General features: G+C 36.0%; 1 protein-coding gene across 3 annotated transcripts in view; it reads left to right on the top strand.

Annotated features, from left to right (window-relative positions):
- The window catches only part of USP15 (ubiquitin specific peptidase 15), a 64,573-nt gene that overhangs the window by 12,596 nt on the left and 25,500 nt on the right, over positions 1-26,477 (top strand). For all 3 annotated transcript variants that reach the window (XR_010069509.1, XM_063323071.1, XM_063323069.1), the window contains exons 2-6: positions 3,084-3,211; positions 7,609-7,739; positions 10,423-10,549; positions 15,546-15,691; positions 18,135-18,196. Coding sequence is in view for 2 of the 3 variants with exons in the window: in XM_063323071.1 (XP_063179141.1) it covers positions 3,084-3,211; positions 7,609-7,739; positions 10,423-10,549; positions 15,546-15,691; positions 18,135-18,196 (594 nt within the window). In the remaining variant the exon portion in view is untranslated. The remainder of the gene's footprint in view (positions 1-3,083; positions 3,212-7,608; positions 7,740-10,422; positions 10,550-15,545; positions 15,692-18,134; positions 18,197-26,477) is intronic.

Genomic DNA, 26,477 nt, shown 5'->3' with positions numbered 1-26,477 from the left:
AAAAATAATCATACTCTTTTGGGTTTGGGTTTGTGTTTTTTTGTTGTTTTTTTTTTTAGTGGAATGCTTGTTTAAACAAATAATAATGCCAAATTTTAAATTACATGTAGGTATCATGTAATATGCCTGTTTTCACAAACTGGTAGGTTTTGATAGTTGAAGTTGTTTCTCATGTGAGTTCTCAAACTCACAATTTGAGGTTTGTAGTTTCATAGGTTTTGCTGCAGTGATCATTAAATCTGCTACAGTGTTAGGAGAACCTGAAAAGTTAAGTTCAGAAGAGCCTTTTACATAAGACAGTAAGGCTTTATTTTGATACTTTCTTGTGTTGCAAAATGAGGTTTTCTGTACACAAAGATCTGAATTATTTTGATAAGCTCATTGCTTTGTTGGGTAGGTCTTGTAATGTCACTGAACAGCATAGACAATGGAAAGTGGTCAAGAACTCAGTGTATTCTAACTGAGTGAGCTTGATTCTTGAAGTGTGAAATATGTGTGGAACTGGAACTTACTCAGATTTGAACTAGGTAAATTTTACCTTTTTTTTCCAGCATTTATGAAGTTTAAATCTGTTTGGGTTTGTAATAGCCTGTTCTTATCTTTTTACTGTGTTTCATCCCAAATTTCACCATCTTTAGTGCAGTTTAGCCATGTCCAATCCTGTTTCCTATTACATCCTAAACATGCTCTAAACAAAACATGTCAAGGGAACTCTGCCGCAAAACTGAAATAATCAGTGCTGGGCCAGGGTATTCTAGAATGATTCTCTATTGTCAAATCATAGTGAAGTTAAATATCTCATCTTTCTGTAGTAGGACTTCAAACGGTGCTGTTTTATTACCGATTTGGTGGGACACATTGTGGCCAAACCACCCTGCTAAGTCACTGTCTGTTTCTGAGGTTGGTAAGAGTGGAAAAGGACATTTTTGTAGGAAAATACTTTTCATGTACATTTCCTTAATAGTATTTAAAACTGATTTTTCTTTAATATATAATTGTGGTTCAAAAAGCAGTTTGAGGGTGTTTTCTGACTGCTTTAAGTGTTTAAAATTTCAGAAAGAAATAGTGTGTTGCAAGTTCAAGGACAAAGTCGTGTACAGAACAATTTCAGAAGAGATGGCAACTCGTAGTAATTGATGACTCTTGAGCAGTAGTAACAGGTTATGAAAGTAGAATAGATACAAGACCAAGTGTTACTCTGTGTGGTGGTCAAGGTACATGCTTCACAGTATGGCTGGCAGTGGTGAGGGAGAAATTTGGTCCCTAACCAAAGGTCTTACACTGGCACAACTATGTCTGTAGCAGTTGAGACATGGCTCTGCCTTTGCTATTTATGTTGTTTGCTTAGGGTAGTTACAAGCTAAGGCTAGGAGTAATTTGTTCACAGACTCATTATTACTGTTGATGTAATCATATTTCGAATCAAGATTGTTTACCATGTGAATTAGGGTGGTGTTGTCATAGATGTTGTAAAGGTGCCTTTGAGACCTTAGTCTTTGATGTCTTTGAAGGATTGTAGGGGAAGTAAGCATCCAAAAGCCTGTGATTATCTTATGTATAGCTTTCTAACGCCTTCTTCCTCTTCCTTTCCAAAGGACTTTTACCTAGAGATTAACACTTAAGAATATGTTCTGTAGAAACTGAAAAATTGGTGCTTATTGAGAAAAGAAGCTGATAAGTTGACTACAAAGGATCCCACTTAATGGGATTAGTAGTATTTCCTTCTTTACCAGAAGTTTGCTAGCAGTACTTCTGGAGGCTGACTCCAGGCTTGATCTGTGCGTGTTAGAGAGAAAAACTGGACTTGAGAAGAAGAAATAAGTCAAGATTTACATATCTTAGGTTTGTTAGTTCTTACTGTACTTAACATCATTTAGAAACACAAGTATAAGGCCCCTCTGATGTATTTTTTTTTTAAACCTATTCAGTAAAATGTATACTCAAGCAATGTGTGTATTTCTTTGGTTACAAGAGTTGTGGGCGTTAATGTTTTTGTTCTGTGTTTTTCCATGGTGTTTGTGAGTAACTCCTACAGAATGATTGCCTAATAACACTATATGTATTAGCAGACTAGTATTTGAATCACCAGGAAGTTCTGGTGTCTCTTAAAGGTTCAATAGCATATTATTGGTGTGCTACAAATAAGAGTTCCGTAGTCCCAAAGAAAAGAATGAGGATTACCTGTTATGTTTATAGTTTGAACTAGTATTTCATCCTGATAGTAGTATTCTGACATGTACTAGGGTAGTAGCAAAAGGGTTGGTACAGACCACACAGAAGCAGGTGGATACTTTTAGGGAAGAGAAATAACGAACGTGGTGTCTTTTAAATAAAATAAAATCTGAGGCTTATTGAACAAATCTGATATCTTGATCTTAAAGAAATTTTGGACAAAAAGATATAAAATGTAGGTATTGCTGGACTTCATATGGCAACAGTTTAATCAGGGTAGAAACACTGTGGAGCTGAGTTTAGAGATAGCCCTTTATATGTAAGTGTGAAGTTGATAATTATATGTAGGAGGAACATCTAGTACTGCCTCAAAAGCAGAATGTTTGCTGCATGTGTTGATGCTGACTCAAAGGAAGAAAACACTTAAGACTGTAGTTCTTGACAGGACACCAGAGTTCTAAGGTTTTTCAACTAGCATATGAATGTTATAGATAAAACTCCATCAGGAAAAAATATTTTATTAAAAGTTATCTCTCATTTTTTTAAAGGTCTGTCCAATTATAGATATTTAAGTTGAGTCTCCTGAATTCACAAATCGAGAACAGGAATTAAAGCTGATGACATTTCATGCTAAAAAGGGAAATGTTTTTTGAACTTGCCATTCTTTTACTTCTGATATGCTGTATTGGCAGTCTTGCAAAACTGTTTAGCTGCTGTGATTAGTGGGATATTTAATTGCCCACAATTAAAGTCCTTGTTGGTAGGATATGCTGATGATGGTTAGCAGTCCAGACAAAAACATTCTTCATTTTGCAAGGCTGATGGATACAAGTGCATTAATACGAATTAATTGGTACTGTAAAAAGTAGTAGCATGACAATAATTAACTTGTATGTCTTCTTCTATTTAAGGTATCTAGTGGATAGTCGCTGGTTCAAACAATGGAAAAAATATGTTGGATTTGACAGCTGGGACAAATACCAGATGGGAGATCAGAATGTGTACCCTGGTCCTATTGATAATTCTGGACTTCTCAAAGGTAACTGCTTCTGACTGTATAATAAGCCAATGCTAACCTTTGGTGCAGGTTTGTCACAGATTGTTCGTCTTTTGTAGTTGATTGTGCAAATGAGTCTCAGCATTTATGAAGGTGAAACTTCTTGTTTGTTTGTTTTCAGACCATGACAAGGGAACTGGAATAGATTTCTCTAACAAATTACGACTTTATAAATAAAATTATTGGGACTTCTTTGCAATGGTAACAGAATATTTAATAATTTACAAATTACTGGTTTAAAGTGATATTTTGGGAGCCGAAATTTAGTGAAGTTGACAAATAGCTAGCACGAGTTCACTGAGATATTTTTTAGCTTAACTAAATTGGTTGATTTAAAATAACATTTTTAAAGTTGAACTCTAAAATTTCATTTTGTAAATGAGCCCCAAGCCCTTACTTTGATTCTGGAACAATTGAAGAGGTATTATGCAGTTCAGTGATAATATAAAGTAGTCTGAAGTGATAGAGGATAATTTCCACATTTTTTATGGTCTTCTAAGTATGGTTAAACTCTGTCACTGTAAGTACTCGGGTCTGACTGCCTTTTGCTGAACTGTAGTCAGCTTCGTGGACACAGGTCTCAGAACACTTTCCCAGATATTTTAATCCTTAGGTCAAATTCTATATTTAATATCTGGTGTTCAAATACCATTAGAGTCGTTAATATTTAATCTGCAAAATCTAGTGGATACAAAATCTAGGAGATGATTGGTTTCCTTCTTTGCAGTTGCAGGTAATGTAATAGTACTGCATAATTTCTTTGCACATAATAATACAAATTTTTACAGCTTCACGGGGCTTATGATGAACTCTGACTTTATTAATTCAAAACTTTTCAACTGTAGTTAATATCACATTATTTTACAAGTTAAAGATGATTGCTTCTTTCATAGGACTTGTCATACCATGTTGCTCTAGTTGTCAGTGTGAGTGTGCAAGTCTGACAGTGACTAGTATCATTGCCTTTGAAGAAGGTCCTGTTTGTCATGCATGTCTGTATGTTCTCTTCCATCCACAAACTTAAAAGTCGTTTGCTCCAGAGGAGTGATGTGTTTTGTTTTCTGAAATGTGAGTATCTAGATCTTTCATACATTCTTGCAGTAAATCTAGCAGTGAGGCAGGCATGTTCAGGTGATACTTTTCAGTTGAAATCAGATGTGGCAAGGTTTTTTTTATCCTCAGTGAGGCAGTGTCAGTTTATTCTCTCTTTTGTGTCTACCCACTTTTAAAAAAAAAGGTGATTTCTAGATGTGCAAAGAACTGTGTTAGTTGATCTGTATTATTTATAACTTGATCTACATACGTGTTCAGATTACTGTGGATGTGAAGCCTATATTAGGGTTAGCTGGCCAAATCTAGAGTCATGTTAGCCATTTTGCTAAAAACTCCTGAAAACCTGTGTTCTATCATTTTGACACTGCCAATACCCCTTTCAAAATAAACACAGCATCGAGGTTTATGAACTTCACTTTTTGCTCATTCATGGTTCTAAAACTATGGCTCTGCATTTGACAGTGATACCATGCATCCAATTACTGTCTGACATCTACTGTTTGGTATGAAGGCAGTTTTAAAATTAAGGGCGTTAGTGCTCAGCAAGTAGTAGCTGTCTCCTTCACCTGCTGCAAATCTATGTACTAGGTTTCCTATGTAGCAGAAATTGAACCTGAAAATGTCTAGTTTTTAATGCCTGTCTTTGGCACATAGTATGCAGTAGTTGCTTTCATACTGCCTTCCTTAAATGTTAAGTCTGAAAATTTGCAGCTGATTTAAAGAATGAAATAATCTAAAATGGGCGTGCTTTCTCAGATATTCTGCAGTGTAATGCTCTGAAAAGGAAAACTGTTATTAATTTCAAGAAAGAGTGATTCCAGGAAACTGAAGCAGTATGTTGTACTGATATTACTTAAATGCTGCTCCCTTATTTCCACAACATTTGAATGAAGTGAAAGCAGTGGAAATTAACAGGTAGAGATTCCAGTTAATCTCAACATATGCAAAAAATGTTGTTGAGTGTAATGGAATGCACACGTACCATCTTCAAAAGAAAAGCTACATAGTCAACTTCAGGTTAACAAAGCAAGCACAAGAAAGTAGTCGTTTAAAGTAGCTGATCGTTCATCATAGAAAACTGTTGAGTCGTCAGAGGACTTCTTTGAGGGAATAAAGTTCTGAAAAAAATTATAAACCACAGAGCCTTTAAACCAACTGAAGGTGCATCAAGTGCAGGTAGAGTAGGGAGATTTCTAGAATCTCGATAAGCTGAATCTTGTTTACTCTTCCCACCAGGAAGTGAACACATCTCTTAAATGTCCTCAGTAGTGTTGCCTTCCTACAGAAGAGGCCATGTTGAAACATGTTTTGTTAATTTCTAATACAGGAAAAAAAAAAAGCTGAGTTGTTATTATTAAAGGACCTTTACTTTGTAAGTGTGCCTTTTTTAATGCTCAGGATAATTTTTTTAACTGAAGTCACATTATGCTGTGTTTGTTCAATCTGCAAAGGAGAAACGAGCAGTACAGAAATGTGGTCAAATGAGAGGACCTCAGTACTCCTCATATGCACATAGCACCCACGTATTTTTGTCCTTGCAGAAAAATTAAGGTAATAGTATTAGTTTCCTTAGAAGTATTACTTAAAAAAAAATCAAGAGGAAGACCAATACTTGAAGTAATTTGAGATTATTTAAGGTGACTTTTATGCTCAGTTCTAATTGTGCAGTGTAATTCTGCAGTTCATCCACATAGGACAATGAAAATAAATAGACTGTATATTTATTGCAGTCTTATTTATTCTTTATATGTAGTCTGTTTATTTTCATACCTTATTAAATGTTATCGTGATTCATTCTTTGGAGTTTAATGTGTGGGTCTCACTGTTTGATATCCCTTTGTACGGAGGGGTGTTTGCTGGCCTGTAGTTGGGTACTTCCAAACGGGAGACGGCTGCCATAATTGTCTGAGGCTCACAGTGGCTCAGATCTGGAATCAGCTCTTCCACTTACCACTGTAATAAGTATTGAACCAAAGGTAATAGCACGCTACTTATGTAAAGAGGTTGCCAAGTTGTACTTCTTTCAAGTGCTGCACTTTGCTGCCGCTGTGAAGAATTTTGTAGGGACTGTGTTTCCAGAGCACGTAGGATCCTTTAAGTAGGAGGGTTGTACCATGTTATTTTCCCAGTCTGACATTTGGGTCACAACAACCCCATGCAGCGTTACAAGCTTGGGGAAGAGTGGCTGGAAAGCTGCCTGGCAGAAAAGGACCTGGGGGTGTTGGTAAACTGCCAGCTGAATATGAGCCAGCAGTGTGCCCAGGTGGCCAAGAAGCCCAACAGCATCCTGGCCTGTATTAGAAATAGTGTGGCCAGCAGGAGTAGGGAAGTGATCGTCTCCCTGTACTTGGCACTGGTTAGGCCTCACCTCGAGTACTGTGTCCAGTTTTGGGCCCCTCACCACAAAAAAGACATTGAGATTCTGGAGCGTGTCCAGAGAAGAGCAACGAAGCTGCTGAGGGGTCTGGAGAACGAGTCTTAGGAGGAGCAGCTGAGGGTGCTGGGGTTGTTTAGCCTGGAGAAGAGGAGGCTGAGGGGAGACCTCATTGCTCTCTACAGCTACCTGAAAGGAGGTTGTAGTGAGGTGGGGGTGGGTCTCTCCTCCTAAGTAACAGGTGATAGGACAAGAGGAAATGGCCTCAAGTTGTGCCAGGGGAGGTTTAGACTGGATATTAGGAAAAGTTTTTACACTGAAAGGTTTATTAAGCATTGGAACAGGCTGCCCAGGGAAGTGGTTGTGTCACCATCCCTGGAGGTATTTAAAAGACAGGTAGACGTAGTGGTTAGAGATATAGTTTAGTGATGTTTTTTTGTCAGAGTTAGGTTGATGGTTGGACTCGATGATCTGAAAGGTCCCTTCCAACCTAGGCAATTCTATGATTCTTTAGAGTAAATGACTTCAAACTTTGTCTTGTATCTACTGTAACTACCCATTTCTGCATTTTCAGTGAAGGATGCAACAGTAGCATGAAATGGAAGTATCCATGGTGATACAGGAATATGTGTGAAGTGGGTGGAGAAATGGATTGGTTTCTCTGAAGGCTATGATGGTGTGTGATAACAAGTTAGGTGCTTATGATTGCATGAGGATATGGAGTTGTCACTTGGGTTCGGGAGTGTAGGAATGCTACCTGTAATAGGTGTGTTATGCATGAACTGTATAGCTTGCAAATAGTTTCAGAAGAGTTTTGCTTTGAATACCATAATACTGATAACATAACTGTGACTCAGAAATTTTTTTTTCTTCTATTTAGTTGAAAAATGTTACATTAAAAACTCAAATAACAGAATTACAGCATTCAAGTAAAAATATCTTTCCCTTACAGATGGTGATTCTCAGTCTCTCAAGGAACATCTCATTGATGAGCTGGACTACATCCTTTTGCCAACTGAAGGCTGGAATAGGCTAGTTAGCTGGTACACACTGATGGAAGGTCAAGAGCCAATAGCACGCAAGGTACTCTTAAATTACCCACTGGGATGAATGTGACTCAGATATAATCCTGCAAATACGCAGGACTTGCATAGGAATTTATTAGAAGATTGTAAGTCCTTGCCTATGATAATCGTAGACAACTCCTGCTTTAGTTGTTTATAGATATCTAATTGTTATTCACATTTGAGAGGCTTAAGTTTTTAATATTGAGAAATGAGGATGCAAAGGATATAATCCTTTTTTTTTCCCTCTAATATTTCAAGAAGAACTTGCTTTAGAAGCTTCTAAGTCTATTAATGCAAATGCTTTTGTAATTAAGTATAAAACCCTAAAACTATATTGACTATATTAGTGAAAAGCCTAGCTCTAATAAAGTTAACGCTGGCAGAGTAATTGGTAGTTCATTTTCTGATAAGCAGAGTCTTCTATATTCAGCAGCTTGCTAAGGGATTTTTTTCTTTAAGCAAAAAGCTTACCTCAACACAAGTAGTAGTCCATAGTATGGTGGATACTGTGGCCCTCCATCAGTATGAGATACTTAAAAAATTAACATCTTTGATGTTAATTTTTCTTTTTTTGCTCCAGCACATACTGTCCTTATTAAGGTGATAGAACTTTTTACCAGTTTATTGATCAGATAATCTTTTTTGTTTGTATTATTTCTTAAGATTTTCAGGTTAGCGATTACAGTTGCATCCTCACTTGACTGAAGTATTTAAGTTTTAAAATATATTTTGTTACGTTTGCCACTTCTAAATTGACCATTAGGGCATATTCTTTCAGGTACAGGAATCTTTATTTTAATTACTGTAAAAGTGCTGAAAGAATATTATGACTAGAATTTAGTTTGATATGACTTATGGTGTTAATACAACTATTTTTGCCTCTATGACATGAGCATGGTCTAACTACGTGCATGCTGGTCACTTACTTGAAGTGCATTCCTTTCAAACAAGTGCCGCATTTAGCCATAGAAGAAATCTTGTGTCCTCAAAATTATTTTGGTCAGCAGTATAAGTAGTTTGTTGGGGTTTTTTTAGCATACTTTTTAATACAATAAAAGAGATCTCTTTTGAGAGAGACATCCCTGGAATGTCTCTTTCTTTTTCTCTAGTTCTCTAAGAGCTGAAATCCATTAAAATGGCATGGCTCTCCTTCTTTAAAGATATATCTGTTATCAACTTGTTACTGTTTTTCCTGAAGATGGATTTCAGCAAACTGAATACCCTTCTGTCATCATGGTAAAGTAAAAGTTCTGTAATTTTTTCACTTTGGGGGGAAAATGGAAGGAGAGAGAAGGGAAATTAGAGTAACTTGCCTTCTACTTGGAAGGAACTCACTGGAAAAATAGTGGAATGTAATGAGTGGTCAGGTAAACTGGCATAGCTTCAGTATTTTCTGCCAATATGAACAGTAGTTATCCTCTGAGATGCATATTCCAGTTTAGAATTTTTATTTCTGATGCTTTGGTCATTTGTTCATGATTCTTTCTCCTATCTACCTTAATGTTTTTTTCATAGAGGTGGGATGATACTTTTCTTTCATCCAATTTGTTGCATCAACTTTTTTTTTTTTAAATGTGGAACCAAATTTTAAATTGATACAATGTTGTATTTGATCCATGTCAAATAACATTATGAATTTATTTAACAGGATTAACACTACAGTGTCAGTTTTATTCTCAGAAATGTCTTAGCAATACTGCACAGTTTTGTTTACTTCAACTGTTTTGTTGTTACTCTAGTAGCTGAAACCCTACTAAGCTGCTCAAACCAAGACATGTTTTTGTTTAAATGTCATGGTTGTCAGTCATTTAAGTGAAGGCAAACTACTGAACAGCAGTGAAATCATTCACTAATATTTTTTTTTCCTATGGCACATACATACAAGTTATATTTGTGCAGCAGATAGCAGATCTCCTCTAGCAATTAGCTGGTAGCTTGTTGGTTTTTTTTTACCGTATTTGTCAGAAGTATCACATATCAGACTGATGGTTATTTTTGGAACAGTCTACATGACTAAGTACTGCAGTTACACTTTGGAAGATCAAAGGGAAAAACATTTAAGAGGTGACCCTGAATATTTCTTTCTACATTTTACTTTTATTAAAAAAATTCCTATATGCTTAACTATTTTGTAATAGGTGTTACAAAAATTAATATATAATAAGCAACTGTAATGAGTAGGTGAAATTTCAAATTAATGTATTCATTATCAGAATATAAGTGGAAGATTTCTAGGTCTTGTTTAAATACAGGATTTATTTAAAAATGTGACATCCAGATTTTAGTAGTGTGTATTCTGTTTTTGATAAGTATTCTTTAACTGTGAAAATTAGTGAAAACTGTGAAAACTTCCTCTGTGTTTTGAGGAAGTAGCATACAGCAAATGTGGTTTGAAATAAAAATAACTTCTGGTGTTTTTTTGTCTTTTGATCAAGTATCTTATCTTTTGGTTAACTATGTATATTTTTGATTTCCACTGTACTTAACACTTTGAAAGACATCATCATTGTGGGAAGAAAGTACTTTTTTGTTTCCTATATTTCTAAAAAGCTATGGAGACATTTAGTTCTCATTTTTGGCATTTGTTAAGTGTCTTACATTCGCTGAACTTCAGTTTCTTGAACAGTTCTCAAAAATATTTTGAAGTGTGTATATGAAAACATATTTGGACTGATACCTGATCCCAATCTGTTTTTCAGGTCGTTGAACAGGGTATGTTTGTAAAGCACTGCAAAGTAGAAGTATATCTAACAGAACTAAAGCTTTGTGAAAATGGAAATATGAACAATGTTGTCACACGAAGATTTAGTAAAGCTGATACAATAGGTATGCACAACTATCTTTAACAATATATAATTGTTACTTGTCTTTAATAATAGTACTTGGTAGCAAGTACTGAGTAAGTAAGTCTCTAGGTAAAATGATAGATGGGTATGGTAACCATTAAAAAGGATGGGACTGGTCTTGTTTGGATCAAAATTAAAAGATAAATGATTTGGAATGTTTAGGATTTTTAATAGGATTTTTTTTAAACTGTATGTTTTTATTATCTAGGTGTCTTGTGTTACCTCTAGAGGTTTGCACTTTTCAGGAAATGAACAGTGTGATATTTTTCATGACCTTAATTGGATTCCATAGGGCTTTTTCTTGGCTTTTGGTGTGTAAGAAATGCATTTTTTCCTGTGTTTACATTGATGACTTTCATTAGTGAAAACTTTTTTGTCCTGTATATAAAGAGTATAGTACAAAACACAAGAATGGATTGAACTTTTTATTTAATGGCTAAAGGTGACCTACAAAGGCATTATTCTTTGGCTTGTGAAGTGGCAGGCCAGGCACTATCTTTTCCAGTAACTGACTCCTGTATTAAACCTTTCACTTATCTTTATTTGTAGTTATTTTGCCTGCTCTTTGAACATTGCGTCATTGTTTGAAACCCTATTTTGATAACATACATTTGTCTCTGAAAATAACAATCAGAACGTGTGCAAAGATACTGCTGATCATATAAACTAAATTTTTAGTGTATTTGTGCATGTGTATCTGAGATAAAAGTCTTTCAGTCAGCTATATTTGTGCATTTAGGACTGTACTTTATGCCCTTGGCACTTTATGCCCAGCCATTACTCCTTGTTTACATTCTTTGACAGCAATGTAGCCTTTTCAGGTTTTGACAATGTAGTTTTTTCAGGTTTTGCTTCTCTTTATGTTATAGGTAGTGACTTATACTTGCTACCCTTTAATGCTTTGCAGGTTGCTTGCTTTAAAAACAGAATCATTTTACTTTGTTAAATTTTAATCTTTAAGTAATCACCTGCTTGTATTAGAATAAAAAGTTAAAAATTATGAAATTTGTCCTTGAAACAAGGCTTTGGTGTTGCATGTTAATTGGCCTTTTTGAGAGCTGGTTTAACTTGGGAAGATGTACTTCATTATTCTCTAAGCAAACCCAGAAACTTAGGAAAACTAATTTAAGATTATCCTTCCCTGAGGACCAGATATAAGCTATTTTGCAGCTATACTGGATTTAATTGTATCATTAGATTTATAGGTAATGGATGAATTTCCGATATTTTCCTTCTCTGCCCAGAAGTGGGGCATTTTGGAATGGCTGTTACTTGTGGGTATATTCATTTTCTCTTAGCAATTACGAGAAAATTGCCATGAAGGGTAACGAGAAACAGTGAGGGTCACTAGCAGCCCCTTTCCAGACACTGACCTTACTTGAGAAGTGGATGACATGCTTTTGGAAGCCTTAAAAACATGCCCTTTCTGAAGATGAATTGTCTTATACAGAACACCAAGCAGGGCCGTCCTAGCCATGACACCCGAAAGAGTTTTTATCTTAGAAGAAGAGCTAGAAAAATTAAAACCACTTTTAAGAGTGAAAGAATAACTGATCCCTGCGGTTTTTCTCTTCTCATCCATTAATAAGATGGTGATTTATATTTTTTTCATATTTTTTTCCTGTACCCTTACCTTAAGTATATTTAAAGTAGTTCTGGAATTCATCAAATATATAGCAGGGATGTTCATTATATCAATAAATAAAATGCAAGAGGAATCTTACGGAATCTTGATTCATTTTTACCCTTCCTTGTATGTGTCAGCCCCACTGAAGTGAGTGGACATAAGGTACTATGGTCTTTTCAAGAAGTTTTAATTTTTCCACCTACCATCATTGATTATATTATTTACTGCCTCAAAAGATCAAGACAAGACCTTCCTTAATTCGCATTAACAGAGAAAGTTTTGGAGCACCTTAAATACTCTGAGCACAATATAATACCTACCAGTCTTCAAATGTCTGTTATTCCTGGAATGCCTTTGCTTTTCCAGTCAAATAGAAGCTAAGCTAAGCTGTTTGTCAATAAGTTAGAAAAAATAATTAAAAAGGGCAGACCTAATAAGGACAGCTATTTTCTTGGGGTGGTACTGGAAACATTTGTTGCGTTCTTTGGACCGTCTTGGGAATCTCTTACAATTGAGGACTCTCTCCTTGGAGTCAGTGTATATTAACTTTGAGACTGATTGTTGACTTATTTTTGGGGCGGTGGTTTTTCAATTCTAAAAAGATAATGAGTTAGACAACAGGTGTAGTTCAGACAGCATTTCAGTCTGGTTATTGTTGCTGATCCTAGAGAACAGGAGGGCTTGAGTGTAAATGAGTTAACGATCCATTGAAAAGTCTTAATCGTATGAAAGTATGATGAAATTAAGTCATTGTCTAATATGTAGACCTTTTCTACCTTTATTAAAAAGTTTTACAAACCACAAAATTACAGGAAGGCTATCCATAGTCTCTATTATGGATGAATAGGGTCAGGTTGTGTCTGCAATGCCATAAACAATTCCAAAACTGAGCTGGTAAACTCTGTAGAAGATTATACCAGTGGCTCTGCACCTAATGGACTTCTGGATTTTTACTAGTAAATGATCTTGGCAAATAGCTTTGATTCATCTTTCCCTTTAATTTGCTGCAGAATACAAGAATGTAAAACTTGCCACCCTTGAGGACAATTTATTCTGGCATCTCTGACTAGCCTTTTACCTTCTTTAGGAAACTGGGATTACTGTTTCATGGTATAGATTAACATTTTACTACAGTTTCCTTTAGCCAGTACTTGTGAGCGCACTAGCCTTCAGGAGCCGAGTTGTACTTGTATTAGGGTCCACTGAACTTCTCCAGCGTTTCATCAAGACTCTTCCATGTAATCTTGCCAAATAGTACTTAAATCATGCAGCTGGTTTTTTTGAGGAGTTACCTGATTTTTAACAATACAGGATATATCCTATATGGGATCCATAATCTTTAACTCTCAAATTGAACTATCTCAAATTGTGGCTATATAGCTGACGGAGGGAGAGGCATCTTTAAAGGCAGATCTTACTGTCTTTTTTAGACTTCATCCCAGTACTAATCATTTTACACATGGGATGTGCATGTAATGCTACTAGAGGAGAACCCCATACACAATATGCCTCAGACTGTACCTATTTGAATGTAATGTTTTCATTTATACTGGAACAGGTGCTTTCACTTTAGAGTATAAGCCAGCACTTCAGTGATACTTGGTGGGGGGCAGGGGGCAGAATTATAAAGTGTGCATTGGTTATGTGCATGAAAGTATGAAAAAGAACCCTAGTTTCACAGCCTCAAAACTAGCATAATAGTCAAAGTGGAACACGCTCTTCACGGAGTCTTGGACATAATGTGGATTCATCTGATAGGATTGATGCTTCCTGTCTCTCAACAGTTCTGCAGTGAAGCTGGAATATGTTAAAAGTTAACATAATAAATGTTAACTTAGTATTTGCAAGGAATACAAGCTGCAATGCTCAAATAAGTAGTTGTCATGGTATTAATAAGATAATGAAAAATTGTCTTTTGTAAATCCTTTTTTTAGTAAAAGTCATTGATAAATCTGGATTTTTTTTTTTGGAAAATTGTTGCTGACTAGATTCATTCTTACATTCAAATATAGTTACTTGAAGCCATCGGTTGAGAATTGATTCAGAGACAGTACATAATATTTTTTAAAAAGTCAATAAATCAAGTAACAGCCTGTTGCCTTGTTTATAGCACCTACCTTGCCTACATATCATCCGTATTACAGAAACAGATGATCGAGTCTAACACTTGCTTTCATACTCAAATACGTGTTAACTAGTATAGAGGGAAATTGTATTCAGCCTACAGTTTCTACAAATATTATATTGGCCAGTTGTCATGTATTTCACAAGCCAATGACTGGATTTTTACAAGGTACTTTGAAGTTTCAGGTTGCATTTTGACTTTTCATATTTAACATAGTGGAAGAGAAAATATAATCTTAAGGAAAATGGAGCAAGGGGAGTGCTAGAGGAGCTGAAACACTGGTGTTTTATCCTGAGATTTCAGGGGAATGTCTCTCAAAGAGCTTAGAGTGCCTATTTTTATAATTGTGTTTTCAGTGATCATCAGGAATAAACTGTACATTTCTTGACTCCTGCTTTGTTTTCTGTGTTATGAGACTTGGCTGCCATGGGCCTTTATGAGTGTACTAATTACCAAAAAAAATAAAAATCTAAGTGAAGTATAGCTATGGTATAGCACTGTACGTATTCAAATTAAATAACTCTTTAACAAACTCTGCTTTTGCATAGTTATATACATGGTTATACTACCTTAAAATTATGTAACAGTGATTATATTTCTGTCAGGTAGAGTAGGAGCTGGTAGACCTTTTTATGGCAAATCTTTCAGGGATGTGAAATCTTACATCATCCTTTTAAAATAAATTTATGCACTTCAGTTTTACAGAGTAGCCTGTAATTTCAGTGAGCGTGTAAATTGAAGTTTATGCGTATTTATTGTGGTTGAACTGGGATATAGGTAGTAGAAGAGTAAAAGCCAAAGAGGATTTGATTTAGGGAGAGGAACAGAATGACTTGCACTCCCTGCACCTCATTTTGCTGCCAGGCTCACTTCTAATCACTCCCTACCCACCTACACTCCTGTGTTACCGCACTCTGAGAAATTAGTACATAGGTACCTGGGTACCTCCTGTCATCTATTATTTATCAGCTTGTTTTCACTTGCTCTGCTTTGCTAAGAGATTCAGGAGGGAATAAAATAGTCCTCTGACTGTTTACATTTTAAAGGACAGCAAACTAGCAACTTTCTGCTTGTCATACAACATGATGTAGTTGCATGGCTGTTCCTAAAGTTTAATTCATATTTTGAATATAACAAAAGAGCAGGTGATTCTGATGCTTTCTTCAGCCTTAAACTGTTTGTGTAGTGAAATGCTAAACTTGTGTTCTCTCCCTTTCAAAACAGATACAATTGAAAAAGAGATAAGAAAGATCTTCAATATTCCAGGTGAAAAAGAGACCAGATTGTGGAACAAATACATGAGTAATACTTTTGAACCTTTGAATAAACCAGACAGTACCATACAGGATGCTGGTTTATACCAGGGACAGGTACAGTGTAATATTACTTCTTTTTTTTATACGTTAATTTATTTGCTCATGAAAATGTAGCTGTACTAAATCAATTTTCCTTCTTTTAAATGAAAATTGCCTCCTAATAGATTGTGTTAGGGATAGAGGATTTTGTAAGTAAATTGATCAAAATAAAAATAGTCAGTCTTTGAGTGTATTTTTGAGATTAAAGATGAGTTTAAATCTCCTGGTGAAGTAAAACTAAATGAATGGAGGAACGCTGACTTGAATTTGGTAAAACCTAGGATCTGGGATATGTTCCTATAATGAAACCCAAAATTTGAAGAACTTTTTAGGTACTCTAAAAGAATAATGTCTTCTACTCAAAATTCGCTGTCCAGATTTCAGAAAGAAATTAAGAAAAGTGAAAAGATTTCGCATAAGAACTTACAGAGACAAAAGAGCTTGAAAACCTGCTTTAGCGTGAGACTATATCATCATTTTAAAATTCCTTTATGGCAGGTTTTCTTACAAGATACTTTTTTTATCTTTCCAGATTAATATAAAACATACATATTGGATGTTAAAGCTACAGTAGTAAATGTAGTAAAGCCGCTATAAATGCAAACTGATTGAACAATTTCATTGTTAGAATAATTTTTTAGATTGTTGCATTGATTCTTTGTTTTTCAAATAGAGTTCATTTTCAACAGCTGTAGTTCATGCTGTTGTGCTACAAACATGTATGGATGAAATTTGATGGCAGTAATTGTAGGCAAGATTACATTAAAGTATTTCCTTTTGCCTTGAAATACTTGCCTCTAACCTACTTACCAGCAGTATTTATGCTGTGCTTCAGTTTTCTTTTATGGCATGGAAGGTAAGTAATCAGTGCACCAAAATAACAGCTTGAACTATTGTGCCCTTTAGCTTCACGCTGCATGCACTTAAACCCTCATACAGGTAATTGTAACGATGCAGATGTCCTGCTGGAAGAGCCCACATCTCCCATAAAAGATTTGCGTCAAAGATGTAACTTGCAAATTGCCTCTATCCCAGTGAAACATTAACTATGAAGCGAGCATGGCCTAATAAAGCCTTTAAAAGATCTCTGGGTGACATCTGTACTTTCAGCAAAACAAATATTGTCCAAAACTGAGTTTAACCATGGTTTCTGAAAATGCTAAATGTCATATTAGACCATGTGTGTTTGGTCAGTTGCACTTGCTGACACACAAGGTTGTTATTTTTCTTGCTTAGCTTCCTAATCTAATTATAGTTATTCTGACTATTAGTCTATCTAACCTAACAGTTATTTTTTAACATGGAATTCTAAACTACATATGTAATTGAGTAAATTAATGTTTTGAATTTACCATTTGGTTTCTAAAGTGAGCCCTTAAGGGGTTTCAGTGAACTTTAAGTCTAGATCTTCACTGTATTTTGTAGTCCCTGGAAGCCAATGGAAGAAAACATGGCAGAATCTCTGTCTTACAACATTCACAAGCAAAGATAGCAGACTGTTTTTTTCAAGATAGAAAGCAGGTCATGATAGATGTCTGGTTTTCAATGTCATGTCTTAGTGTATTCAGACTGAAAATGTGATTAAATCTTCAAGTGGCAGCATGACTTACACAGGTTTTGAGCATAAGTACATACGTGAATGTATGTCACTGTGTAGACACATACACAGTATGGCAGTTAATTAGCATTCTGAAACATCAGTGCGCAATTATGCAGAATTAGTTGCATTGGAAATTAAGAGTTAGATTCCGTTTAAATATTGGAGTCTAGTTGCCATTTCAGATGATCTAGGCTATCCCAGCTGTCAATCCAGAAAGGCGTGAGCTTTTTGTAGGTCCTGTGTCATATCTGCCAGCATAGGGCAGATACCTCAAATACCCAAAGGCGTTTCAAATGGCACTTGATGCCTGTGTTTAGGACTGAGTGTTCTGTGCTCCCTTTTGTACCAATAACAACTTGAAGGAAATTAATCTCATTAGCCAACTGTCCTATTGGAATATTAATATTAGATGAATGCTTTTGCAAAAAATACAGGAGTAACCAGACAGGTATGATTTTAAGGATATTAAGGCAGAAAATGGTTTGGTTTGTTTGGATTTTTTTCCTACCGATCTGTGTTGTGTTTTATGAGAGGCAAAATTCCTTCAGGAATATCCTTCCTTAACAGGGCTGTTGTATAGGTATATGATTTCTATAGATTCATAGATGCTGTTAAGACATTGCAAATCATTTCTGACCTCTTTGATAGGTAAGGTCTTGTCATTTTATCCGTGGATTGTTGAGGCATAGAAATACTAAGCAGCTTGCCCAAAGTTGCACAAACTAAGGTGCAGGGAGAAAAAAGACATCAGTCTTTTCTGTCTCAATCACATGTCAGCAAATCCATTAAAAAGATTGGAACAGAAAGCAATCTACCGGTACTGTTATTTCAGTTTTCTTGTTACACTTTTTGTGGTAGGTACTGGTGATAGAGCAGAAGAATGAGGATGGAACATGGCCTAGAGGTCCTTCAACTCCTAAGTAAGTTGTGAATTTAAGTCATGTTATTCACTATAACTTAAATATTTTCACATGTTATTTTGCTTTAAAAAAAACCAAACCCTGTTCTTAAAATGATGCTTTCAGATGTTTTATCTGAAAGTATACCGAATACTGTATTTGTTATAAGTGCTGCACATTGTAGAACGTGACACAATAATGGTGAATTCGTGCATATATGTTGCTTAATTTTGTTGATTTCAGCCAGTGATCTAAATTATCCTACTTAAAAATAAATGAAAAAAAAACATAGTAGAAAACTGTAAAACTTAGATAATTTTATTTAGATTTCTGTTTCAAAGCATAGCATATCTGTTAGGTGAACATAGGTATATGTATATTATCAGTATTTTTTAATATGTAAATTTTTTCATGGATAACTTTTCCTTTTATGTCTAAAGCACAATATTTACACATAAACGTTATGCAAATTGCTGTCTACATTGCCAGCGTGTTGCTTTTGTTCTTTGTTGAGCTGTCATCAATTAAGAAGTGCAGTGGTTTTTTTCATTTATATGGATAAACTTTTGATGTTGTTTCCAGAATCTAAATCACGTTCTGTTGATTTTGAAGAACAGTTGAAACTAGTTACTAGTAAACTAACATGATCTCAGCCTTACAAATTGTTAACTGTTTTTTCCCTTTGTTGTCTGATTCTCAAGCATATCTATCATAAAAAGTTCTTTTCGGTTCCTTTTATTCCTTTTGATATTCTGTATTCATGTAATTGAGGTTCACTGTTGTTTTAAAACATTTTTATAGTATCATTGCTTATCATTTGAAGGACAGAAATTCTTTGATGTTTTATCTCAAGCACTTTTATTAGGAACACTAGCTTCTATAAAGTTGCTTAGTGAAGTCTGAGTTCAATTTAAGCTTAGTATGAGCAGTATAATCTTGCTTAGCAAGATGCTGTGACACAAAGAATTGAGAATGTAGAGCAGCAAGAGCAGAAAGAATGGGATGCAAAATACTTGAAGTTTGATCTCTAACCTCAAAAAGCATCTAATAGGAATGTAAATTCTGAGTCAAATTTTAAATGTAGATTTTGAAGGTTAAAAGAATTTAGATACTCAATGTCACGGATTCTTTTGGAAATTTTGGTAGGAGGATATTATTGGTGGTGGTACCTGCTTTTATTCTGCCAAATTTCCATTCCACTTTATGGAAAACATTCAGGAGCAGCACACAAATTAAAGAATATCTCCTGGAAAAATGTTTGATCTGGGGACAAATAAAATGATAATTGAGAATATCCGTGTCAGAGGAGGCTTTAAGTAAACCAGCAAATGATGATGAATAGTATTACTGTGAAGCTGGGATATATGTTTTTGAGGTTTGGCACCTATCAGAAAGATTGATTTGAAATTTTATATTCAAGTGCATTGTAGTAGTGGAAAGGTTGCAAAATTTAGTAGATTCGAATGGAAACTATTAACAAGCAGTGAGGGAGACAGGTTTTTACATCTGTTTAAAACTTTATGAAAAACCTAATAAATGTTTAAAGGGGTAGAAATATTAAACGCTTGCTTTTGAGTCTTCTGTGTAAGATGTATTAGGAGTTTGTCATCACAAATAGTGTACATCCAGATACCTTCCTACAGTCCTGGCATTGGTTGCACTCTGGTCTCACAGCAGTTCCTGCTGAGACTGCATCTTGTTTAAAAGTAGTATGTGTTTAAAAGAGTACAAATAGAAAACATAAATTCTGAGGACAGAGAATAAAATGCCATATTTAGAAAGGTCAAAATATATAATATTGGAAAGTATGAAAGGTTTATACTGCTTGAAAAGGGCAGGATCATTTCAGAAAATCAGCTAAGCTTTTCACAGGATCACAGAATGGTTGTGGTTGGGAGGCATCTCTGGAGATTGTCTGGTCTAACCCACCTGCTCAAAGAAGGGTCACATCGAGCAAGATACTCAGGATTGTGTCCAGTCAGATTTTGAGCATCTCCAAGGATGGGAGGCTCCACAGCTTCCCTGGAAAACCTATTCGACTGTTTGGTGACTCTCACTCAGTGTCATACATGTCACAAACTCATCCAAACATGGAGATCCCAGTTGCTTTTGTAGCTTAGTTGCCACTGATCCCAGTCCTTGAATGAAGACCTGTGATCTGTGTGCAGACAACATTTTTTTTTAATATCTGTATCCTGCTGCAGGGGATTATTCCACAAACAGAAAAACAACCAACCAACCCTATTTGAATGGTTTGTTATCGTCAAGAGGATGTTTTAAACTAAGATATAAAAAAATCTAAGGTTGTAGTTCAAGTAACTTAAGCAACTTTACTACAAAATCAAATTAATTATGTTCAGGAAAAACTGTACGACAATTAAAATCTTTCATCCAATCTGTGGTTGTGAAACTTGAGACAAGGAGAAGGAAGGAGCTCAAGTTTTGAAGTTCCACAAATTACCAAATGAATAGCCAGGACAAGTTTTCTCTTAGTTTTCGGTTAAGAAGTTGTAACCTGTTTATGTGCAAATATAAAAGAAAGTTAGAGAAACATACAAATAAGCTATTATTAACTAGAAACTCATTTCCTTCTAATTTTAGGAAGGTATTGTTTGCTATTTTCTAAGAAAACTTAATAAACAAATATTAAATCTATTGATCCATCATAGTCTTCAAAAATACTTCTTAGATGGTAAAAAAACTAAGAATGTTTAATTAATCTATCGATATACATTTGTGTAGATAATAAAATTATCAGATTTAATTCTGGTCCAGTTTTTTTAGACTTCATGGTGGAATAAATCATCCTAATCAATTAGCTTACTACTTTGCATAATTTACAGATGGTCTGCTGTTAACTTTAACAATTTTAGCATGTAAAAGGGAATACATTGATTTTTATTTTTTTGACCATACAAAAATTTGAGACTATACACATTCATATTTTTTTTTCTCCTTGTAATAATGAATGTTTTCTTACAATATTTGTCACGTGGAAGTTTTTCATAATTTTTTTTTTGTTGTTAAAATCTGTATGCCTTTTTATCTTGGAAAAACACTAAAGGCTCGTACTTGATTCTTATTTGTTCCTGAGCTGGATGCTTTTAATGCTTTTAAGAGAAAAGAAGTCCGAATAAAAAGTGCTTAGCTATCCTTTTTGAAATAATTCAATTCTTGTGTATCCAAGTTTTATAGGAAAAAAATATCTACGAGTCTCTAAAAGAAAAACTGTGTTTGTCTACTGAAATAAAAAATATCATCTTTAACCAGGAGATTTAAAATCTGGGGTTTTTTCCCCTGAAGCAGTTGATGTGCAGACAGGCCTGCCTTTCTACTGACTTTGCTATAAGAAAGATAATTGTGGAGAATAGAGCTAACTGGGGACTTATTCTGATGTCTTAAATTGTAAAAGCAAGAGCTGTCAGAGCTTGTCTGCCAGTCAAGAGCTAGACTGCCACTTGCTGATGCATAATAACTTGTTAGATTGTGGTAAGCATGTGTCTGAGCCCCTCTGGGTAAACATCAAACATTGGTAATGTACTACAGATGTTTTCAAGTTAGTTTAACAAACATGTTCGTTATTATCAGTTAATGCAGGGTTGACAAACTCTTAACAAATGCATGCCCTGAACATTAAAGATTTTTTTGATTGATGAATGTTAAAATATCAACTTTTCATGCACACCCCCCAAGGAAGTATGATTAGCCGAATTAGTTGGTTTTTGTAAGAAGAGAATATTCTAAATGGAAGTAAGTTAAATATACTAAAGCTTGCTTTAAGATACTAAATTATGTATTAGCCTGATTATAACCACACCATTGCAGAATCAGAGTCCTTAAGAATGGAAGGACCTCTTGAGGTAATCTCATCCAGTCCCCCTACTCAGAGCAGGGGAAGCTGGAGCAGGTTGCCTAGGACTATGTCTAGGCACATTTTTAGTCTCCAGGGATGCAGGCTGCACAGCCACTCTGGTCAGACTGTTCCGATTTTTGACCACCCTCACTGTAAATTAGGTGAGAGTTTATTAGGTTTTTTTCCCCAACTTTCTTTTTTTTTGTTATTGTTGTTCAACATCATCTCATGTTCAGATGGAATTTCATGTATTTCAGTTTATACCCGTGGCCTTTTGTCCTTTCAGTGGGCAACACTGAGACGGGACTTGCTCCATCTTCTTCATTCCCTCCCATTGGGTATTTATGCACATTGATAAGATTGCCCTGGAGCCTTCTCCAGGCTAAACAGCCCCAGCTCTCTCTGTCTCTTCATGTAGGTCAGGTGCTGCAAGCCCTTGATCACTTTTGTGGCCTCTCACTGGACTGGCTCCAGTATGTCCCCGTCTCTCTGGTACCAGGGAGCCCAGAAAGTGAACCCAGCATTCCAGGGGTGTCTCACCAGTGCTGAGCAGAGGGGAAGGATCATCTCCCTTGACCTGCTGGCAGTGCTTTTCCCAATGCAGCCCACAAGGTTGTTTGTTGGCAAAAGGACACGTTGCTGGCTCATGTTCAGCTTTTTGTCCAGCAGGACCGGAGGTGCTTCTCTGCCAAGCTGCTTTCCATCTGGGCACCCTCCCCTGCCCCAGTGTGTACTGGTGGCTGGGGTTATTCTTCCCCAGGTGCCGGCCTTTGCATTTCCTTTGATGGATCTTCATGAGGTTCCTGTCTGCCCATTTCTCCAGCCTGTTGAGGTCCCTCTGAATGGCAGCACACTCACCTGATGTATCAGCCTGTCCTAGTTTTGTATTATCTCTAATCTTGCTGAGGGTGCACTCTGACCTGATGATCTGGTCATTAATAAAGATGTTAGAGAGTATGGGACCTAGTGTTGACCCCTGGAGCATACCTGGCCTCCAACTGGACTTTGTGCTGGTGGTCAGAATCATCTAGGCTCAACCATTCAGCTGGTTTTCAATCCATTTCACTGCACATTTAAAAACCCATGTTGTCTTCTGCTTGTTATAGGACACAGTCTCAAAATCCATACTGAGGTTGAGATAAACAACATCCGTTGCTCCCCGCCATCTGCCAAGCTAGTAGTCTCATCATAGAAGGCTATCAGGTTGGCTAAGCAACATTCACATTTCGTAGATCCATGCTGACTAGCTCTCGTCACCTTCTTGTCCTTCATATGTCTGGAAGTGGGTTCCAGGATTAGTCGCTTCATCACTTTCTGCGTGATTGAGATGAGATGGGCTAGCCAGTAGTTTCCCAGATCTTCTCTCTTGCCCTCTTGAAGACGAGTGCCACTTGCTCTCTTTCAATCTTCAGGAACCTCTCCCAGTAGCCGGGATCTTTCAAAAATAAACAAGACTCCCATCACAGTAACATCAGCATTTGATGCACCCCATCTGGTCCCATGGTCTACAGTAAAGTCTGGGTTCTAACCTGTCTTTAGTTGGACTGTTAAAATGCTAAACCATAATAAATAATTTTGTGGGTTCCGTTTGTTAGACCATAAAAAGTTACCTGTTATAAAAAGTTATCTGTTACATAGTTCCTGATGTTTTTGCAGCTATGTTGAGAATTTGGTTTACTCTTCTGCATATGAGAAACAAGGCCCTTTAGTGATTATTGGTTTTTTTACAACCAGAGTTTTAAATTTATTATTTTTGTCAAGCAAGTAACTGTATTCTTTGGACATTAATACACACTGAAGTTAGTATACTGCTAAAAGGTCACATACTTAGTCTTAGAACCTTGCACTTAAACCATAATTGAGTTTTTGTTGCACATTTGATTACTCTCTTTTTTTTGTAGGAGATTCCTAAGTCATTGCAGTTGTTTTACAAGTAGATACTTTTGGTTATTCTTTTTATACAATTTTAAAGGCAGAATACATATGGCAATACATTCAGCCTTGGCACTTAATGCTTTTTAAGGGTGTTCTATTATCCTTGTTTTCATCTTATTATTTTGTTTTAAATGGGGCAGGATTTCTGCCAATGTTGTTACAAAGTTTTCCCCCAAGTATTGAAATGTATTAAAAGCTGTAAGAGCTGTGAATGAATTCTGTTCTTCTCTGTACTCAAGGTTTAGCAACGTAAGTAGCTGTAAGCAAACAGAAAGGCTGCACACCTCAGAGTAGTAGGAATCTCTTACTCTTTTACATGTTATCATCATTTGCATTTGATAGGAAATGCTATCAAAGAATAAAACTACCGATTGGCATCTTCCGTAAGAAACAAATTAACTTCTTTTTAGTCTTCAGTGCAAAGCAGCCCTTTATTTATGTAGCGTATTCTGGTTTCTCTTAATTTTTAGACAACAATTATACATTGAGTTTTTTAATTTAAAACTGTATTGCATTTAAATTTGGTTTAAATTATGTAAAAAAAATTCAGATTTTTTTTGAAAAGTTCAATTTCAGTTCAAAGTGACTCAGTTTAAATAGCATCTAAAATAATTGCATGTATGAATGTGCATAAATTAGATTTTGTCTTGAACTTAAGCAGGGTTAAACTTGCTTCAGTCTTACACCTTTCTTGAGGACATAGTCTGTGTGTTTTAATTCTTTGAAGATAATATTCAAAGAGGATTTAGATTGATAAAATCTACAGGAAAGCTTTATGAATGTTGGTGAGAATATTTTAAAAATTAAATAACGTTTTCTTCACATAGTGATACATCTTTTCCTTTGGAAAAGGTTTATTAATAAAAAGTTGAAAATAAATTTGAAAATATCGGCAGATGGTCACTGGTGGTGTCCCCCAGGGCTCGCTATTGGAGCCTGTTCTCTTCAATATCTTTATCAAAGATCTGGACGAGGGGATCAAGTGCACCCTTGGGTCAATGGGCCGCGGCCAATGGTATGAGGTTCAACAAGGCCAAGTGCTGGGTCCTGCACTTGGGTCACAACAACCCCATACAGTGCTACAGGCTTGGGGAAGAGTGGCTGGAAAGCTGCCCAGCAGAAAAGGACCTGGGGGTGTTGGTTGACTGCCAGCTGGATATGAGCCAGCAGTGTGCCCAGGTGGCCAAGAAGGCCAACAGCATCCTGGTGTGTATCAGAAATAGTGTGGCCAGCAGGACTAGGGAAGTGATCTTCCCTAGTACAGGGGGGAACCCTGTACTCAGCACTGGTGAAAGCGAATCTCCAATACTGTGTTCAGTTTTGGGCCCCTCACTACAAGACAGGCATGGAGGTGCTGGAGCTTGTCCAGAGAAGGATGACAAAGCTGGTGAGGGGTCTGGAGAACAAGTCTTATGAGGAGCAGCTGAGGGCGCTGGGGTTGTTTAGTCTGCAGAAAAAGAGGCTGAGGAGAGACCTTATCGCTCTCTACAACTACCTGAAAGGAGGCTGTAGTGAGGTGGCGGTCGGTCTCTTCTCCCAGGTAACAAGTGATGGGACAAGAGGAAACAGCCTCAAGTTGTGCCAGGGGCGGTTTAGATTGGATATTAGGAAATTTATTCACCAAAACGGTTGTCAAACATTGGAACAGGCTGCCCAGGGAAGTGCTTGTGTCACCATCCCTGGAGGTATTTTAAAAGACGTGTAGATGTGGTGCTTAGGGACATGGTTTAGTGGTGGACTTGGCAGTGTGAGGTTAACAGTTGGACTCAATGATCTTAAAGGTCTTTTCCAACCTAAACGATTCTACGATTCTATGAATATACTTGGGAAAATTCCCTGTGTAAAAATGTTTATCTTCTTGCAGAGTTTAGTTCTTGAAAGGTGCTTAAAAAAATCCTAAGCATGCAGAATTTCTTCTCTTAATATTGTGATGTGTATTTCAAAGCTTTCCAAGGACAGCTGGAGCTTTTTGCAAACCAGTTGGAGTTGCATAAGGACCACAAAAACATGAAGGTTCCTAAATTTATTTGAGTATTCAGAGACTTTTCCATGGTTATCTGTGAAATTTGATCAGAAAAAGAAAAATACACTGCAAAATAGTTCTGTATTGTATTTGTTACATTCAGAGGGCCTTTGCGATTAAAATTATCAATATTGTTATTTTTTAAAATAGTCTTAAACAATGGGGATGAGTGATAATGCTATTACTTTTGGCAAAAAAAAAATTAAAGGTTATTTAGTATTGTGCATAATATCCTGGATTTTTTTTACACTATTAATAAAACAATTTTAATGAAATGCTTTCATGCTGCTTTTAAACTAACCTTGAAGTATGTATCTTAATAATTTTTGTATCTCATCTCAACATCCATATACAGTTAAATGAAAAATTCAGAACACTTCCATGTTAGAAATTTTACATTCTAGGTTTTAGAACATCAAAATATCTATAGTCGTACTATAAACTGAAAATAATTTTTTTAGCACAGTGGTCTATGATTTTTTTGTTTGTTT

This window comes from Chroicocephalus ridibundus, chromosome 1 (assembly GCF_963924245.1).
Source record: "Chroicocephalus ridibundus chromosome 1, bChrRid1.1, whole genome shotgun sequence".
Classification (NCBI taxonomy): Eukaryota; Metazoa; Chordata; class Aves; order Charadriiformes; family Laridae; genus Chroicocephalus; species Chroicocephalus ridibundus.
The sequence above is the reverse complement of the archived record's forward strand: the minus strand, read 5'-3'. Positions and strand labels throughout refer to the sequence as shown.